The sequence below is a fragment of the Mandrillus leucophaeus genome, unplaced genomic scaffold, assembly GCF_000951045.1.
Source record: "Mandrillus leucophaeus isolate KB7577 unplaced genomic scaffold, Mleu.le_1.0 Scaffold183, whole genome shotgun sequence".
Taxonomy (NCBI): Eukaryota; Metazoa; Chordata; class Mammalia; order Primates; family Cercopithecidae; genus Mandrillus; species Mandrillus leucophaeus.
Window position 1 is genome coordinate 2,104,600 of NW_012101843.1, and position 21,064 is coordinate 2,125,663.

The 21,064-nt window shown below is 34.9% G+C and overlaps 1 protein-coding gene across 1 annotated transcript in view; it reads right to left on the reverse strand.

Moving 5' to 3' along the window:
- The window catches only part of WRN (Werner syndrome, RecQ helicase-like), a 147,640-nt gene that overhangs the window by 74,020 nt on the left and 52,556 nt on the right, over positions 1-21,064 (reverse strand). The window contains 7 exon segments of the mRNA XM_011977717.1: positions 5,747-5,853; positions 9,513-9,595; positions 14,859-14,927; positions 15,686-15,794; positions 16,076-16,143; positions 17,575-17,650; positions 18,641-18,782. Coding sequence (XP_011833107.1) covers positions 5,747-5,853; positions 9,513-9,595; positions 14,859-14,927; positions 15,686-15,794; positions 16,076-16,143; positions 17,575-17,650; positions 18,641-18,782 — 654 coding nt within the window.

Below are 21,064 nucleotides of genomic sequence, written 5' to 3' on the forward strand. Positions count from 1 at the left end.
ATTACATTTTATGCCTCTTTCAAATCATTTGCTTGTATGGTGTAGCTATTTATGGCCCAACTCTATACTGCCCACTACCTGTTTTGGAAAGTCACTTTACTAATTCTCAGCTTTCTCATCAGAATTCATTCATTCATTCACCCCGTTATATATAGAGCACCTCCTATAAGCCAGGTATTGTTCTAGATTTTATAAACCAACAGTCAAAAACTCCTCCCTACAAAGAATATTCCAGTGAAAAAGAACTCACAGAAAATTAACAAAATATAACATAGTAAGTTAAACAGTGATAGTGCTATTTTTAAAAAAGCAAAGGTTCAGGAGTAATGTTGAATGATGGGGGAGGGGAAACTAATCTGATATTTCAAATATGGCGGCCCAGAAGGCCTAAATGCAAAACATCTGAGAGAAGTAGGGGAGAACATCACACAGATAATGTGGGGGAAACGTATTCAGGGAAAGGAAGCAGCAGGCACAAAGCCCAGGCACTGGAGCATGCCTGGAATGTACAAAGAAAAACAAAGAGGGTGATGTGGCTGAATCCGGTGAATGAGGAGACAAGGAGGAGAGAATGAGGTCAGAGGGAAAATGGAAGGGGCTTTTGCCTTTATTTAGAGGGAAATGGCATGCTACTAGGTGGTTCTGAGCAGAAGACATGATCTATCTGACTTCATTTTTAAAGTATCACTCTGGACGCTGTGTTGAAACAGAATGAGGGATGGGAAGAGTGAAAGCAGGAGGCTCTAAGGAGATGGTGGCTTTTACCTGGGGAATGGCAGGGATCAAGAGAGAAATGATTTAATCCTGCATATATTCTGAAGACCTCACGAGATTTCCTTACTGTTTAAATAAACAGTGGAGTGTGAGAAAAAGAGAAAAAATTGAGGAAAATTCCAAAATTTTGGCCAATGGAGTTGCCGTTAAACAAGATGGAGAACCGAGTGAGCAAAGAGCAGATCTGGAGTGCTACGCAGAAGTCAGTTAGGAAGAGGTTAAGTTTGAGACACCTTTTGGTCATCTCACCAGAGGCATGTTGAGTAGTTACATAGATGTGTGCCTGTGTGTACACACATATATGTACATATATTCTACTAAATGGCTAAAATGAACAAATAGTGACAACACCAAATGCTGGCAAAGAGGCAAAAACAACTGGATCACTCATATACTGCTGATATCAGTCTATGATGGAGATAAAAATTTGGGAGTTCTCAGCATAGGCTTGGTATTTAAAACTGCAGGCTGGGCGTGGTGGCTCACATCTGTAATCCCAGCACTTTGGAAGGCCAAGGCAAGTGGATCACCTGAGGTCAGGAGTTCGAGACCAGCCTGGCCACTATGGTGAAACACCATCTCTACTAAAAATACAAAAATTAGCTGGGCATGGTGGTGCCTGCCTGTAATCCCAGCTACTCGGGAGGCTGAGGCAGGAGAATCACTCGAACCCTAGAGGCAGAGGTTGCAGTGAGCTGAGATCACGCCATTGCACTCCAGCCTGGGCAACAAGAGTGAAACTCTATGTCAAAAATTAAAAAATAAATAAAATAAAATAAAATTGTATGTTAGGTGAAATGACCAAGAAAATGAGTACAAAGGTAGGTCCAAAGACTAAGGTTTCTGGAAGGCCAACATTAAAAGGGCAGGGAGATGAGAAGAAACAGGAGACTGAGAATAAAGAGACAGTAAGGAAAGAAGAAATCCAGGAGTGTGTGCTGTCCTACGTGACTACTGAAGAATTATTTCAAGAAGTAGTATGAAGATTTTAACAGCTACCTTGTTGAACCATAATACAAAAATCTGACCCAAGGTCAGCCACATCACTGGAGCTCAATTCACATGGCTTGATTTTCCCTCAATATAAACTTGCTAACTAGTATATTTAATTTCTTTTTGGTTTGTTCTGTTTTAATATCTGCTCCAACCAAACTCTGTGAGATAAGCTAACAAAAGACACTATTTTTGAGATTCCTCTCAATTTGCTATCTATAAGCAAGATTAATGAGCAATGAAATTGAACTAGACAATCTACCAAAAGAATAACAAACAATTTCTAACACAGTTTACTCACAAAACTGGGAAATCCTGGGCTCAGAAGGCACCACTGCCTCACTACTACCAAGAAAACTTAAACATAAGTCAACTTTATTTATTCATTCAAAATTAATATAACAGGCTAGAGAACCCAGAAATAGACCTAGACAAATACACCCAAATGACTTGCAAAGAAGGGCAAATGCAATTTAACAAGGGAAGGGCAGCCTGTTCAACAAAGGGTCTGCAGTAATTTAACGTCTATTGGGAAAACAATGAACCTTGACTTAAACCTCACATCTTATACAAAATTTAACTCAAAATGGATCACAGACCTAAAACATAAAACTGTAACAATTTTAGGAAAGAACCATAGGAGAAAATCTTCAGGATCTAGGGCTAGGTGAAGAGTACAATCCATAAACGAAAAAATGATAAACTGGATTTCACTAAAATGTAAAATATGTACTCTGTGAAAGACATGATAAAAAGAATGAAAAGACAAGCTACAAAATGAAAGAAATATTTGAAACCACGTATCTGACCAAGGACTCATTTCTATAATGTATTTTTTAAACTCTGAAAACTCAACAGAAAAAAACAAGCACTCCAATTATATAAGGAATTTCACCGGAGGCAAATTAGCATATGAAAAGACATTCAACATCATTAGCCACGAGAGAAATGCAAATTAAAAGTGAGATACCACTCGACACCTATCAAAATGGCTAAAATAAAAAACAGTTGCAACAACAAACGGTGGCAAGGATAACTAGATCATTCACACACTGCTGACAGGAATGTAAAATGCTATAGCCACTTTGGAAAACAGTTTGGCAATTCCTTAAAAACTAAAAATACACTCCTGGCCATTTATCCCAGAGAAATGAAAACTTTTATATTTTCAGGTTGTTTAGCCATTCACCTATTGAAGAACTTTTGAGATACACACAAATGTTCATAACATCTTTATTCATAATAGTCAAAAACTGGAAAACAACCCAAAAGTTCTTCAACAGGTGAACAGTTAAAACTGTAGTACAACCATACCATGGAATACTCTGTAATAATAAAAAGGAACAGACTTCCGAAAAACAGTCACGTGGTACTTAATGGCATTTCTGTCAATGACAGACCACATGTAGAACAGTGGTCCCATAAGATTATAATGAAGCTGAAAAATTCCTATCACCAGGTGATGTCATAGCCGCCATAATGTCTTAGCACAAGGCACTGCTCATGTTTGTAGTGATGCTGCTATCAATAAACCTACTGTTCTGCCAGTCATTAAAAAGTATTGCACATACAATTATGTACAGTATATAACTTGATGAATAATAAACAAGTATGTTACTGGTTCACATATTTACCTATACCCTTTTCCATTATTTTAGAGTATACTCCTTCTACATATTCATTTTCTAAAGTTAACTGTAAAACAGCCTCAGGCAGGTCCTTCAGGAGGTATCTAGGAGAAGGCATTGTTATCACAGATGACAGCTCCACGAGTGTTACTGCCCCTAAAGAACTTCCAGTGGGACAAGATGTGGAGGTGGAAGACAGTAATACTGATGATCCTGACCCTGTGTAGGTCTAGGCTGATATGTGTGTTTGTATTTTAGTTTTTAACAAAAAAGTTTAAAAAATAAAAATAAAATTTTAAAATAAAGGCTTATGGAATGCATTAATCAAGGAAGAAAAAATTTTGTAGAGCCATACAATGTGTTTATGTTTTAATCGAAGAGTTATTACAAGAGTCCAAAGTCAAAAAGTGTTTTAGGTTTATGAATCAAAATTAATCAAAAGTTGAGATTAATTTATTATTAAAGGAAGAAAATTTTTAAAGAAAAATTTAAAATAAATTTAGTGTAGACTAAGTGTACAATATGTATAAAGCCTACAGTAGTGTAGAGTAATGTCCTAGGCCTTCACATTCACTCACCACTCACTCACTCACTCAGAGCAACTTCCAGTCCTACAAGCTCCATTTGCAGGAAGCACCCTATACAGGTATACCATCTTTTATCTTTTATACTGTATTTTTACTGTGCCTTTTCTACATTAGATATGTTTAGATACACAAATACTTACCATTGTATTACAATTGCCTGCAGTATTCATTACAGTAACATGCTGGACAGGTTTACAGCCTAGGAGCAATAGGCTCTACCATACAGCCTAGGTATGCAGTAAGCTTTATCATACAAGTTTGTGTAAGTGCATGTTCAGATAACCACGAAATGTCCTAAGAACACATTTCTCAGAACAATATCCCTGTTGTTAAGCAACACATGACCACAAACAACTTGAATGGATCTCAAGGTAATTATGTTGAGTGAAAAAAACTAATTCCAAAAGGTGACAAATTGCATGATTCCATGTATATAACATTCTTGAAATAAAATTTTAGAGAGTGAGACCAGATTTGTGGTTGCCAGTGGCTAGCGCCAGGGGTGGGAAGAACAGCTCCAGGGAGCTTTGTGGTAAGGGAACATTTGGTATCCTGACTGCAGTGGTAGTTACACAAATGTACATGAGATTAAACTGTATAGAACAATACACACACCATGCAAAAGAATACTTACAAAACTGGAGAAATAAGAATAAACTGTAGATACTGTACAAATGTCATATTCCTAGTTTTGATACTGTACTATAGTCATGCAAGATGATACTGTTCAGGAAACTGGGTGAAAGGTACATAGGACCTCTCTATACATTTTTTTTGTTTTTGTTTTTGTTTTTACAACTTCTTGTGAATTTACAATTTTCAAAATAAAAAATAAAACAGTGCTAGTACTGTGGGTTTTTAAACCATTCATGTAAATATGCCAATCATGTAGAATATTCATGTAAAAATTTGTTTTGTTTTGTTTTTTGGAGACAGAGTTTCACTCTTGTTCCCCAGGCTGGAGTGCAATGGCACGATCTTGGCTCACTGCAACCTCCGCCTCCTGAGTTGAAGCGGTTCTCCTGCTTCAGCTTCCCGAGTAGCTGGGATTACAGGCACCTGCCACCACGCCCAGATAATTTTTGTATTTTTAGTAGAGACAGGGTTTCACCACGTTGACCAGGCTGGTTTCGAACTCCTGACCTCAGGTGATCCGCCCACCTTGGCCTCCCAAAGTGCTGGGATTACAGGCGTGAGCCCCGGCGACTGGTCAAAATTTGCTATTTTTTATAATAGGGAAGAAAGGGAAATTCTAATACTGAAAGCTTTAATAAAATCTCTGTAGAATAGTTCAAACTTTAGGTTTTCAATGTGATACAATAAGGGGTAACCGGGATTTCACAGCATCCTAGAGTAAAAGGATATATGGATGAAAGATCACTGAGAAGACATTTGGACAAATATGGCCCACAGCCTGTTTTGTTATGGCCCACCAGTGAAAAATGTAACCCTTTACATTTTTAAAGGGTTACTAAAAGAAAAAAGAGAGAGAGAGAGGAATATGTGATACAGACTACATGTGGCCTATAAAGCTTGAAATATTTATTACCTGGTCCTTTCAGAAAAGGTTTGTCAAGTCTTGTTCTACTGTATTCCTCAATAGATTATATGCCAACTTTAGAATTTTTTTAAAAATAGTTCTCTTTTCATATTATCCATTTGCTCTTTTATAGTGAAGTCTCCAGCTTTTTTACCACTCCCCAATCCTGAATGCTCTCCTTAGTAAGAACGTAATTTCGGGACATCAGACTTGGCAAAGCTTACCATTGGGAGTGCTGTCTTTAGGGAGCCCAACTTCCTGAATGAATTCCTAAAATCATGCCCCCACTCAGAAATACAGTGAGCCTCATCCACAGCAATGAGTGTGATACCTATAAAAAAGAAAAACACGTAAAGGAAAACATAAAGCTCAAAAGGAAAAAATAAACTCATCTACATCTCCGAAGGAGAACAAATAACCAAAATCAAAGTATTTGGTTCCTATAAAAACAGAAGCATAAATACCATCATATTAAGACAAAAAATCATTATTGGAAATAGGGAGAGGGGAGATATATGAATAAAAGGCTTAAGAATTTTAAAAGGAAATATTTATGTATTAATCCAAAGAAGACATTTATTGGATCTCAGCTTTCATCACTATTCCTTGGAGAGATGAATTGCTTACTGTGACTTTGTCTCCAAAACTATCCACCTGCATTTCTCTTTGGTAATACCTTCAATTTTGTCTCATGCGTTAGCTATTAAAAGAGATAAAAAGAGCCAGCAAATTTCTACTGAAATTAACTGCATTGCCACACATCATATTGCAGAGTCCTCTGAAATGCCAGTATCAGAGCACAGGAGGACAGCCACATTTTCTAATGTAAAATGGTATGGGAAGAGCTAAATCACATGATGTACAAAGTAGGTAAGAAGAAACGTAATTTGTTCTTTCTTCCTGTAGAAGCCTCTCTGCTCTGCCCCCACACCAGACACACACACTGAAGCGGAATCAACAGTGTGTTGTAATGCATGTCAGAACAATGTCTTCAGATTTTTCAAAGTAGTAACAGTCGTGCTTTTGCCCTCAATTAACAAATTGATACATAAGAATAAGTTTTTCCTTTAATGAGTATGATCATTCTTTGATACTTCTCTGAGCATTAATAATGTTCAGACACTAAGAGGAGGATGATTAAAAAGCTCTAAAGTCAGACTGCCCAGATGCAGAACTTGGCTCCACCACCTGTCATGTGTATTACCTTAAGCAAGTTACTTAAGCTTTCCAAGTCTCAGTCCTCTCACAAGTAAAATGTGGACAATAATAGTACCTAACATTTTCTAGATGCTCTAAAGATTAAATTATATCATTCACATAAAATGCTAAAATAGGGCCTGGCACACACACAAAAAAATTGCTACTACTCCTATTATGGTTAATAAATATCTATTATTATCCAAACACTTTTCTAGCAATAAAAAGACTAATAAAATACAATCCATGACCTGAGGAATTCACAATTCTAAAAGAGGAGACAGACATGCAAATAAACAATTACAATTCATTGACATTACAAGTTACAACAGTCTTAAGACAGTGTGGAGGAGAAAGAAAGCCAAAAAAAAAAAAACCTACTAAACATGGGGGCAAAGTCAGTTATTTGTATCAAAATTCTCTGGGTACTACTGAGTGGCTGGAAAAAATTCAATATTATCACTATAATTATTTTGGCTTTTGAAACTAAACCTGAGTGACTGATTGATTTTTCCCTCCTTCCTTCCTTCCTTCCTTCCTCCCTTCCTTCCTTCTCTCTCTCTTTCTTTCGTAAGTAGGACTATAACAGGTACCATGCTTAGCTCATTTTTTTTTTTTCAGAAATGGGGTCTCACTGTGTTGCCCAGGCTGGTCTCGAACTCCTGGGTGGAAGCAATACTCCTACTTCAGCTCAGATTTTAAATTAAATAGGTTGAAACAGAGATGATGGTCTCTTTTACTTTAAAACTTTCCTTTTTTTAAAAGCTTTAGTTACAGGTTTGACAAAGTAGCTTTTAATGGAGCTAAACCTTATCCCTCAAAATCAGTTTAGACAAGCTTTTGCCAACATTCACTTAAGTTAAAAGTCTGGTTGGTAAGGAGTCTCCCTATAAAACTATGTTTGCTCTTTCTGTTAAAAATCCAGACTACTTAAGTAATTTAACATTTACCAAAAAATGAGGAATCTGATTAGCTAAATGTCAGACTGCTGTACAAATAACATCCTGCGTATATTCATTTCTGCAAGCATTGTACAATTTCCCGCAACAAAAGGCAAAGGAAAATATTTCAAAAATAATTTTTATTTAATTTATCCCTTTTTATTCAACACTGAGTCAACCAGAGAACATTTTCATCCATCATAAGCAAAGTACACTGCTCTAATAATTGCAGTGTTCATAATTCATCCATTACAAAAAAATAAAAATAGAGTTTTAACTACTTGTCAAAAGTATTAAATATTTGTTTAAATACTTAAGCTTATTATTCATTTAACACTATCACAGAAACAAAGCAAATAGTAAAAACGTACCCAGACCACTAAAGACATAGACCCTAGCTTTTGCAATACAACCATGAAATTTATATATAGGGTAGTTATTCTTAATTCAAAGTGAAATATTCACAAGAACTTCATACAACCTAATAGGAAACATATCAAATTCATTGTCCATTAAAGGCAAAAAATATAGTATGTCAATAAGGGAGTTTAAGAGCTCATAAATGTACTCGTTGCTAATATATTTAATGAAATGTTAATTGCTGCCCTCATTCTGTTGTTGGTTTTAACACATACCAAAAAAGATACAAGTTTGTTTTCATTATATTGTTGGAAAAATTATCAAATGCTTTCCTACAGTTATATGAAAGTAACCGTTAAACGAGACGTTGCAATGTGAAAACCTAACCTATCTGGAATTATTTCAATACATAATTATATAACAAGATCATATGATATTGAAAAATTAAATTTGGTTAGGTCAACTGAGAGTGTGAAATAGGGGCATTTGCAAGAGGAGCCATGATTGCAATTCTTGGATAGTTGAACCTAACCACCAAGAAGAAAAAAAAATTCTTTTTTGAGGCATGGTCTCGCTCTGTTGCCCAGGATGGAGTGCAGTAGTGTAATGTCGGCTCACCACAGCCTCCATCTCCCAGGCTCAAACAATCCTCCTACCTCAGCCTCCCAAGTAGCTTGGACTACAGGCATGCACCACCAGGCTTGGCCAATTTTTTAAAAAATTCTTTGTAGAGACGAGGTCTCACTATACTGAGGCTTAAAATATTTTTAAGAACAAAAAAAAGTGCTATCAGCTTTTGACTAATTCTATATTTACACTTTCTAGGAAATAAACTCTGACTTATCCAAGTTTTTGGTTTTTGTAATAAATCAAACTCACTAGTGGCAACTAATCAAAGGTACTGTGGTTTCCAACCCTGGCTATACATCAGAATCACCTGTGAGAAGCCACCAATGCCAGGTGCCACCCCACGCCTGTTAAATCAGAATTTTCAAGGTTGGGGGTTGGTTACCTACATTTTTTTTAAGATGGAAAAGTGATTCTTATGAACAAAGAGAGTACAAAACCACTACATTAACTTAATTTAGATACAGAACATGAAAACCAAGTAAATTAAAATTTCATAGAACCTAGGATTCAACATTCATTCAACAATATGTTTAAGTGCCTATGTGTCAAGCACACTGACTGCATTGGGGAAACATAAATTTTAAGAAGTGGTATTTTTCCCTTGAAAAGTGTATAGCCTAGCAGAAGAAAACAGATATATAAACAGGCAATTATGCTAACAGAGCCTAATTTCTGTAGCAAAAGGAATTATAGAGTATCATGGGATAAGATAGGTGAAACGCCCAATTAGAGAGTCAGATTTCCTGGAGGAAGTAATGTTTGAAATAGATTTTAACAGAAGTGAAATCCAGTGTCCATCCATAGGTTTAACTTTAAAGATTAACTCAGTAAGTATTTACAAAGATCTTTCTTTACCACTTACCAATATCAGCCTCGAGTTGCTGGAGTAGGCCCATGTTACCTGAACAGTATTCTGGAGTTATGTATACAATCCGGTATTTGCCTCTGCAAAAACAAACAAAACAAAAAGAAAAAAAAAAAAAAAAAGAAAGGAAACATATTAACAATAAAGAAAACAATCATCTCAAGGAATTACAACTTAAAATCAAAATACCTGATGAATGTTTAAATACTTTATGTAACGAAAATCTAAAAGATGGCTATATACATACAGAGAATGCTTACCTCTTCAGAGAGAAAAATGAGGATGACTCACTAAAGACTATAGATAAAAAGAAAGCCCTATTGTATTTTCCAAACCCAATTCCAGTCTCTTCCTAAGGGCTGGCTAATTTCTTTTAAGTGGGATCTATGAGACATTCCTTTATCCTTAATACAAAATTCAATATACACTTATGCTAGCTTGAGTTAATTTCTATTCTGGGTAGACAGAATCCTAATTAAGACACTTTGTAATAAGGCTAGGTCTGGGGCAAAATATTTACAGAGTCTGTGCTCCATTCTATGAAATGAAGACCCAGATCAAGCCAAATGTAATGAAACTTAATTTTCTATATGAAAAGACTTTAAAAGCATTCACCTGTCCATTCAACAGATGTTTAAGTGTCTACTGTGCGCTAGGCACTGCGCTTTCACAAGGAATCAAATATTAACAAAACAGATATGCCTTTACCTTTATGAAATTAACATTGTATTCTAATTAACATAGGAAGCAGTATAAAGAATAAGCTCTGATGTCAAACTGCCCAGTTCTACTCCTTACAAGGTAAGTGATGTTAGCCAAGTTACTTTAGCATGCCCAGTTTCTTTGGTATAAAACAGTGACAATAATTATCAAGGCAGCTATTGTTTCAATATCTAGATTCAAGGTAAACGCAATCAAAATCCCAGCGGGCATTTTGGTTAAAAAGGTGATGCTGACATGCTCACAGAAATACAAAGGACATAGAACAGCCAGAAAAACTCTGAAAGAAAAGAACAAAGCTAGAGGCCTTGCACTATCTGATTTCCAGGTTTATTATAAAGCTACAGTAATCAAGACACCAATCAAGACAGACATAGATCCACCAAACACAGAATAGAGAGTGCAGCAAATGACCCACATATATGCAGTCAATTTATTTTTGACAAAGGTACAAAGTCAATTCAGTGTAAAAGCATAGTCTTTTTTAAAAATGGAGCTGGAACAATAGGTGAAAAATATATAAACTGTAATCAATATCTCCTACAATAGACAACATTTACTAAAAATGAATCATAAATCTAAATGTAAAACTTAAAACTATAAAACTTTTAGGAGAAAACATAAAAGCAAATCTTTGTAACCTTGGGTCAAAACACTAAAAGCAAAAATCCCTAAAAGAACAAATTGACAAACTGGACTTTATCAAAATGAAAACCTGCTGCTCTTCAAAAGAACTATGTGGAAAGTATGAAAAGTCATAAACTAGGAGAAAATGTTTTTAAAGTATATATCAAATAAAGAATTTATATTCAGAATATAGAAATGACTATCAAAACTCAATAAGTAAAAAGAATAAGCAGAAGATTTTAACAGACACTTCCTCAAAGAAGATATACAGATGGCCAGTAAGTGTATGAAAATATGTTCAATATAATTAGTCATTAGGGAAAAGCAAACTAAAAATAAAATGAGATACTATTAGAATGGCTTAAATTAAAGATCAGCTAGACTAAGTGATGGCAAGGATGGGGAGGAACTGGACCTCTCATACACTGCTGGTGGGAACATCCCATGATACAATCATTCTCAAAAGCTTGGTAGTTTCTTAAACAAAGAATTAGCATATAGTCCAGTAATTCCACTCTTAGGCATATATGCAAAAGCGTTGAAAATGTATGTTCATAAAAAAATTGGTACACAAATGTTCATAGCACCATTATTCATAACAGCCAAAAAGGAAACAATCCAAATGTCCATCCCTGATGAACGAATTTTTTAAAATGTGTATGCCCATACTATGGAATATTATTCAGTCATAAAAAAAGACTGAATGAAGTACTGATATGATTATGCTAAGAAGAAGCCAGACACAAAAGACCATGTACTGTATGAGTTCATTTATAGACATATCCAGAATAGGCAAATCATAGAGACATAAAGTAGACTAGTGGTTGGAAGTGGGCAGAACAGAGACAAAAGGCCAGGCAGAGTGGCTCACGCCTGTAATCCCAGTGTTCTGGAAGGCTGAAGTGGGACAATTACTTGAGCCCAGGAGTTTGAGAACAACCTAGGCAACAGAGCAAAATCTCATCTCTATTAAAAATAAAACAAATTAGCCAGGTATGGTAACTTGTGCCTACAGTTCCAGCACTCAGGAGACTGAGGTGGAAAGATCAATTGAGCCCAGGAAATCAAGGCTGCAGTGAACCATGATCATGCCAGTGCACTCCAGCCCGGGCGACAGAGGGAGACCCTGTCTCAGAAAAAAAGAAAAGAAAATAAAAGGGACAATAGGGAATGACCACACAATGGGTACGGAAATTCTCTTGGGAGTTACGAAAATGTTCCGGAATTAATATATAATAATATTATGTATAATATATATTATATAGTATTACTATATATCATATAGTAATAATGTTACATATTATATATTATACTATATAGTATTACTACACCAAAACCCACTGGACTTTAGTAACGATTAAAATGGTAAAAGTGGCCGGGCACAGTGGCTCATACCTATAATCCCAGCACTTTGGGAGGCCAAGGAGGGCAGATCATGAGGTCAGGAGACAGAAACCATTCCTGCCTAACACGGTGAAACCCCGTCTCTACTAAAAATATTTTTAAAATATATAAAAAAATTAGCCGGGCATGGTGGTGGACGCCTGTAGTCCCAGCTACTTGGGAGGCTGAGGCAGGAGAATGGCGTGAACCTAGGGGATGGAGCTTGCAGTGAGCCAAGATCACGCCACTGTGCTCCAGCTTGGGCAACAGAGCGAGACTCCATCTCAAAATAAAATAAAATTTAAAAATGGTAAAAGTTATGTTCTGTGAATTTTACCTCAATTAGAAAAAATAAAGTTAAACATATATCCATCACATGTTCCAGTCATTCCACTCCTTCATATAAAATCAATAAAATGAAAACATATGTCCATACGAAGACTTACATATGAATGTTCACAGCAGCTTTATTTGTAAGAACTCAAAACTGGAAACAATCCAAATGTCTATGAGGTGAATGGATAAACAACTTGTTGGATATCCATAAAATGTAATCCACTTAACAGTAAGAGGAATGAACTATTACTCAATGTAATAACACGGATGAATCTCAAAATAATTATATTGCATTATTTAAACCAGACAAAAAAAAAAGAGCACATAAAATATGATTGACTCCGCGTATACATAATTTTAGAAAACGCAAACTAGTCTATGGTAACAGGAAGGAGATCAGCAATTACCTGGTGACTGGGATTGAAACAAAAAGGTAAACTTTGTGGGTGATGAATATGTTCATTATCTGGATTGTGATGATGGTTTCGTGAGTGCATACCTGTGCCAAAACTTATCAAATTATACTTTCTCAGCATACAAAATTTATTGTAAGTCAATTACACCTCAATAAAGGTGATTTAAAATGCTTAGAAAAAAAGAAAACATGTTCACAAAAAAGATTTTTATAAGGATGTGTATAGCAGCTTTATTAGGAACAGTCCAAAACTAGAAAAATTGCCTAGGTGTCTATCAATAAGAAAATGTAAAAACAAACTGTGCTATATTCAATGAAATATAATAAAATAACACTCAGATATTTAAAAAACAAACAAACAAACAAACAACTATGCCAAGTGCAGTGGTTCACGCCTGTAATCCCGGCACTTTGGAAGGCCAAGGCGGGAGGATCGCTTTCTCATTTTATCTCAGAAAAAAAAAGTTAAACATATATCCACCACAGGATCCACTTCTTGATATGTATCAATAAAATGAAAACATATGTCCATACAAAGACTTATATGTGAATGTTCATAGCAGCTTTATTTGTAATACTCCAAAACTGGAAACAATCCTGAGGCCAGGAGTTCAAGACCAGCCTGGGCAACCAAGGAAGCTCCTGTCTCTACAAAAAATTTAATAATTAGCCAGGCATGGTGGAACATGCCTGTAGCCCTAGGTACTTGGGAGGCAGGAGGATAGCTTGAGCCCACAAGTTAGAGGCTGCAGTAAGCTATGATTGCACCACTGTACTCTAGCCTGGGTGACAGGACACGGTGTCTCTAAAAAAACAAAAACAAAACAAAACTAAAAACTACTGATACATGCAACAGCAGGGAAGAATCTCAGAAACATTACACCAAATGAAAGAAGTCTCACACAAAAGAGTTCATACTGTGTGAACACATTTATATGGCATTCTACCAAACTATGGTAGAGAAAATCAGAGCAGAGGCTTGCCTAGGATGGAGGATGGAAGGACAGACTGGAGAGAGACATGAAGAAACTTTCTAGAGTGTCAGTAATACTCTGTATCTTGTTAGAGGTTTGGTTTACATCTTTGTATGTATTTATCAAAACTCAGTAAATACATGTGTATCTCATGTGTATGTATATACTAATATGTATGTAAAGAAAGCAGCTGCTTAATGGGCAGGGGTGTTCTTTTGGGAGTGATGAAAATGTTCTGAATTAGAATATGCATATATATGCATATATATTAATATATGTGTATGTATATATGTGTGTATATATGTTTGTGTGTGTATACATATATATACACACACACACAAAAAAAACGGGTGTGTGTATGTGTGGCTGAGATGATAGTCTCCTTAGGAATTACATCATGATAGAATTCGTTGGGTAAGAGACCTAGAATCCAGTCCCTGATCAGTCAGTCATTGAGTGACTTTGGGCAAATTACTTGTCTCTGAGCCTCAGTTTTCTCATCTATAAAATGAGACAAATCTTGATACGCTCCAGCTTCTCTTCCAAAACCAAAATTTTTATAATTCTATGACTACAATGCGAATCTTATAGCCCAAGAACTGAGAATAACAGATTTCTTCAAGTTTGAAGGATTTAAAAAGTAACAGTCCTGCAAAGGTACTATAAAAAGAAAGTGCATTTTAAAATCATGGACTTTTTTTCAGGCATTTAATAAAATTTGTTTGTGTACAAAAGTCTCTCATATACCACAGACATCTGACCACATGATTAGAAATCACAGAAATGACTCACAACTTCCTCAGCAACATGTAATTCACCCATGTAACAAACTTGCTCATGCAGCCCCATGAATCCAAAATAAAAGTTGAGGGAAAAAAAATTACTCACAATTTAATGTCTGTTAGAACATTTTCTGACTGTGCTGATCCAAGGAAGCAAGTTGGGATGTTGGACATTCTATAAGAAGAAAAACAAATATTCTGGCCCCATGTACACATTACACATATCAATTTGATTCTTAAGTGAGCAAGAATAAAGAAATATAATAATGTATACTCTGGTTCTTTGCTAGAACCTATTCCTTCTATCTAACTGTATGTTTGTACTCATTAACCAACAGTAGGGTAACTATAGTTAACAACAATAATACTGTATATTTCAAAGCAACTCGAAGAAAAGATTAGAAATGTTCCCAGCACAAAGAAATGATAAATGTTCAAGCTGATGAAGATGAACAAATGCCCTGATTTGATCAAGTGTATTTGATATGAGTGTAACAAAATACTACAGTACCCCATGAATATGTAAAGATATTATGTATCAATTTAAAAACAGATTGCAAGCTCAGGTTGAAGAAGCTGAAAAATTTTTCATAGATAAAAAATATACTTCCATGTATACACTTCTTATCAAGCTAAAAAGCAAGCATAATAGAAACAGAAAATAATTTTGAGATATTCAACATAAACCAGCATAAAGTAATAATGTTTTTCAAAAGAATTTTATCAGGGCCACCTGATAGCTTTGAATTACAGAGAACACAAGAAAGAAGATAAGCTCTTCCACTAAAGTGTCATTTATTACTAATAAAGATAAAGCAATACCTGCAGAAATGTGTTATTGTGAACTAGATTTTAACATGCATGATGGATCAGATGTTTCACCCGCAGAAGAAAAAAAGAGGGTGATGTTGCAGCAATGATAACATGACTTACTTAAGCTGTAGCACTTGGTCTTCCATCAGAGAAATAAGGGGAGAGATGACAAGGCCAATCTTGCCTACATAAACAGGTGGATACTGGAAGCACAAACTCTTTCCATATCCTTGAAATGAAAAAAATACGCTCATAGAAATAAAAATAAACCTTTGACGCTTTCATTTCTTTTTACAATGTACTTATACAGATGAATGGTCAATACTAGTATGCTATCTTTCTAAAAGTTAATTGATACATAAATCTGAGCATCTGTTCTCTGTTCACTCTCTTCTATATTTTACATCATTTGTAGTTGCATTTGTATTTTGAGAGTTTAATGAAAGATTATTTCAAACTCTTCATGCTTTATTTTTAAAGGATTAGGTTATTTGCTTAAATACAACTTACCAGTTGCCATGACAGCAACATTATCTCTTCTTTCTTCCAATACTGAATGAATCACTTTCCATTGAACTCTTGAAGGTGAAAAGCAAAAAGCTATTTTGTTTTATTAATAAGAAACCCAAGGTACAAATTAAAATCCATTCAATTTTTCATTTCCTTTAATAGAATTTATTTTCGAACTTCATACATAAATCTGCACAAACTTGGAACTTTAAAACAATGAATGCCATTTGACCAACCTTCCATTCAAGCTAACTAACAACTACCATTTGGTATATGTATTAAATTTCATTACATACATCTAAAGTAAAAAACAGATTCTAAGTTTCATACTAGATATCCAAAAGAATCAATACTTCAAAATAAGAGAAATGCTCCAGGGACAAGAACTGACTGAAAAGGGAAATAAGGGAACTCTGTGAGGTGATGATAATAATATCTCTTGATAACAATTTGGGTTACATGGGTATGCACATGTATACTTAAAATTTGCAAATGTACACTTAAAAAGTTTTATATTTCCTTATGTGCAAATTTTACATCAAAAGAAAAAACTGTAAGTAAATATTTAACTCGTTAATAATTTACATGCTGAAATCCTTAGGCGGAAGTGTAATGGTGTCCTCAATTGACCCTGAGATGCATATTAAAACTGGAATGAATTAATGGATGGATAGAGAGTTGATACGTAATAAAACAAGTATAGTAATGATAGTAGAATTTAGGTGGTGGGAATACAGACATGCACAGAAAAAAAATTCTTTCAACTTTACTACATCTTAGAAAATTTTCTTAATATCATGGGAAAAACCAATTGGAGAGGTGGTCTTCTGGCATGCTGTTAATGACCTATTCTTAACTAAGTGCTGGCTACAGGGTGCCCAGTTTATGACAATTCATTGATCTCTACAGCATGCGCACTTTTCTGTATGCAAGACATAAATAAAAAATGTTTAAGATCAAAAGAAAAGAGGAAAGAAATACTTCAGTGGATTACATTTTAAATTCTCAGAATAGGAAAAATCCAGTCTAGATTTTCATATGCTTATTAGTTTTATTCACATTTACTTGTTCATCTCATTCTTATTCATCTCATTTAATCCTTACAAAAATGTGCCCGCTATTTGTAAACATATTTTGAGTACATTAAAATAGATAAGATTATCACTATTCCTCAAATTGTTGTATTAAGAACTTCTAGTACATCTGCATGTTCTGGGTAATATACACAAAACAGGCACATAGACACTCATTTAATGAAAAACAAGTCAGTATTAAATTAACACTTTTTTATAAGTATCTTTAAACAAGTTTCTACTCAGAACTGCTCAGGTAAAGGAAAACCATTTCTCCTCACTTATAAAAAACAATTTGCAGAAATGAATTTTATACAAATTATCACTTTGAAATAATTTTGTAGTCACACAGAAAAAACAGTGTGGCATGTATAACCATAAAGAGAATACTAAATATGTGATTTGATTAACTGAGATTATACTCACGGTTTAAAACTGGAATGGCCAAAGTACATCTTGAGGCAAGTAACTTGCTCTTCATTGGGTGCTGGCAACAAAGAGTCTTGAAATAAAATAAAATGGGCATTTATGTTCAAATAGAAAAATACCACATAGAGGGAGAAAACAGGTCATTTCACTGGCTTCTTTGAAAGAATACAGTGATAGCTACCATGGGTTAATGTTTTCTATTTTTCAATTTCAATATAAATTGGTCTTCTGGGTACCATATATGACACTTGGATTACTTTTAAGTATTAGAATTTTGTTGTGATTCACACTTTGCCAGGACTATTAAAAAAAAAAAAAAAAAAAAAAACCTGATGTTTTAGAATCAGGAATACTTCTACAGGCTAACATTTAGATGTTATAACATAACAATCCAAATGTGATAATATAACCAACCTTCAATTAATGGTAATCAGAAATTACATTAGTGCTACACTAAAAAAGTCCACAGATAAAATAAAATCTTTGTTTTAGTTACCTAAAGCTAAATGTAGTTACACCTAAATTTAGTTACCAAAATCTCATTTAGTTTAGTTACCTAAATCTAATTTAGTTAGGAAAAGATAGTTACCTACATTTTTGGTCAAAATTCTAACTGCACAGCACAATGAAGTTATGTTAGCTCTGCCCAACTCACTTTCCCTGTCCACAGTGAGCTTGAAAGATTCCTGAGTAGCCAAGAAAGGGCAATACAAAGAATCAAGATAATTTACCACGAAACAATGAAAGTTCATTATTAGAGTTCTCAGCTTTAATAATTCTAAATGAGAACTATAATGATTTGGAGAAATCACATCTGTATTTAATACAAAAAAACAAAGGGAAAGGTATTTTTATTATCATAATGCAACTATTACTCTATTTTTGTAAGTAGTAAGATTGTGCTTTATGGAGACAAAAGCACTAAGGAGACAAAAGCTTATAAGGATCCAATAATTATATGCCACAAAATCCCTGACCTCCAAACCATCCAAAACTGGATCCTAAGTTAAATTCAGTGGTAGGAATCACAGGTGAGTCATTTCAAACACACTCCAGTGCTTACCCTTATCATCATCTTCTTCCTCTTCATTAGCTTCATTTTCATCATCTTCTTCTTCTTTAGTTGGAAGACCCAGATTTCTTTCCATATCTAAGCATTTAGAATGAGTTGGTTCTACCGTGCCACTATTGAGGTTTTCTAAAGACTGAAAGTTTAAAAGAAATTTTAAAAGCAAAACCACTGACAGTGTCGTATCTTTTTCACCAAACACAAAAGGACTATTATTAACAGGGCCTACAATTTTGTTGAAAGCTGGCAGATGTGCAAGCCATACTACAAAAGAACATGTGTGCTCCAGTTTAAATATGTGCTCATGAATGATTTCTAAGGCGCAAGGCCAAAGATGGAACATTTCCAGCATAAACAAGGCTCATTAATAGCATATAATAAACTGCCCCTGGGGAAAGCTATCATAAATTTTACATTTGGATAATTTAAAACATTTTTGCTTTATTGCACTTCAATATTTTCGATTCCCAAGTAGTAAATGTGGATTTTAACGTTATTTTTGTAACAAGTTTCTCTATATCATGTGTCAGTCACATTATTTTTGAATAAGGCTGAAACTATAAGCAAACAATAAACGTGTTTTGGAATTCTCAAAACAACTAAAGATTCCAATCATTTTAGAAAAGGAATTTTACAAAAGTGAAATAAAGTTATTTGTTTTTATTTTGGCTTGACAGTATCTGTCAGTATCTAAATAAAGACAGTATCTAAATAAAGATTATCTATTTCAAGAATATTTCAAAATTGTTCCATCTATAACATTTTTTAACCATGAAGAGACAGGAAGACTTTATTAAACTACAGTTTTTGCTTTCTCTTTTTATTAAACTTTTTATTTAATATTTTCATTTTGAAGGTTTTTTTTAAAAAAAGTATGTTCATTTCAAGCCTGAAGGCAAAAAAAAGAAGTGCTTCTGTTTCTGTTTGTTTTATTTTATTCAAGTCCACAAACATACTTAGAATGCATTTTTAAAATAGAGTTCTCTAATATGGGCATCCAGGTTGCTTTCTAAGAGATTTAACGTATATGTTTGTAGACGTCCACAAGTTTCCTATAAATGTACTATCGGAACAGTACTTCTCAGAGAAATGGATAATTAATAACAAAATACAATTCAGTATTTATGTTCTAGTTTTACTGTTAGCTAATATTTATTAAACACTTACTAAATGTCAGGCTCTATACTAAACTCTTTACAAGCAACATCTTAAATAATAATTATAAAACTGAGTATCAAAGATGCTAAGAAACTTCCCCAAAGTCACACAGCTACTAACTGGAAAAGCTGGGATTCAAACCTACATCTGAATTCACAATCTAGTCTTTTTTTTTTTTTTTAATTGAGACAGGGTCTCACTCTGTCACCCAGGCTGGAGTGCAGTGACATGGTCATGGCTAACTGCAGCTTCAACCTCCCCAGGCTCAGGTGATCCTCCCACCTCAGCCTCCCAAGTAGCTGGGACTACAGGCGCACACCACCACACCCAGTCAATTCTTGTATTCTTCTGTAGAGACGGGGTTTTGCCATGTTGCCCAGGCTGGTCTCAAACTCCTGGAATGAAGTGATCCTACTGCCTCGGCCTCCCAAAGTGCTGAGATTACATGACTGAGTCACCATGCCTGGCCCTAGAATATACATTCTTACTCACTACTTGGCCTCAAAACTAAAAAAGTCAGGAAATTAATCTCATTTCATAAAAATAAAAAAACTCATCAACCTAAAGATTAGGAATAAAAAAAATGCATAATGGTGAACCTCTGTGTTTTTCTTCATTTTTTACTTAATTTAGCTACACTGGCTTTTCTTATTATACATCTTTGGTTCATAACACCTGACAAAGAAATTAGAGGTAAAGGAATAGAAAATATATAAATTATAAACTAGTATGTTCAATCTCGATAATAAATGAGAGTAAAACTGAACCATTTAATCCATTTGAAAATTATATAAAATACCCATAGTAAATAATACCAAAGGAAGAAAAGATGATTATTGAATGTATAAAAACAAAACTTCCAAATAAAAACGGATACACATGAATTGGAAGAAAGGAAATGCAACTTCAATATTGGAGAGCTGAATCGCTACCCATATTCCAGGAAAAAATCACAAGAAAGTAACACAAGAAGGAACACAGGGCTGGATGCAGCGGCTCATGCCTGCAATCCCAGCACGTTGGGAGGCTGAGGCCAGGGGATCACTTGAGCCCAGGAGTTTAAGACCACCCTGGGCAACATGGTGAAACCCCATCTCTACAAAAAATACAAAAATAAGCCGGATGTGGTGGTGCATGCCTGCAATCCCAGCTACTCGGGAGGCTCATGCAGAAGGATCACTTGAGCCCAGGAGGTGAAGGTTGCAGTGAGCCGAGATGGCGCAACTGCACTCCAGCCTGGGTGACAGAGTGAGACCCTAT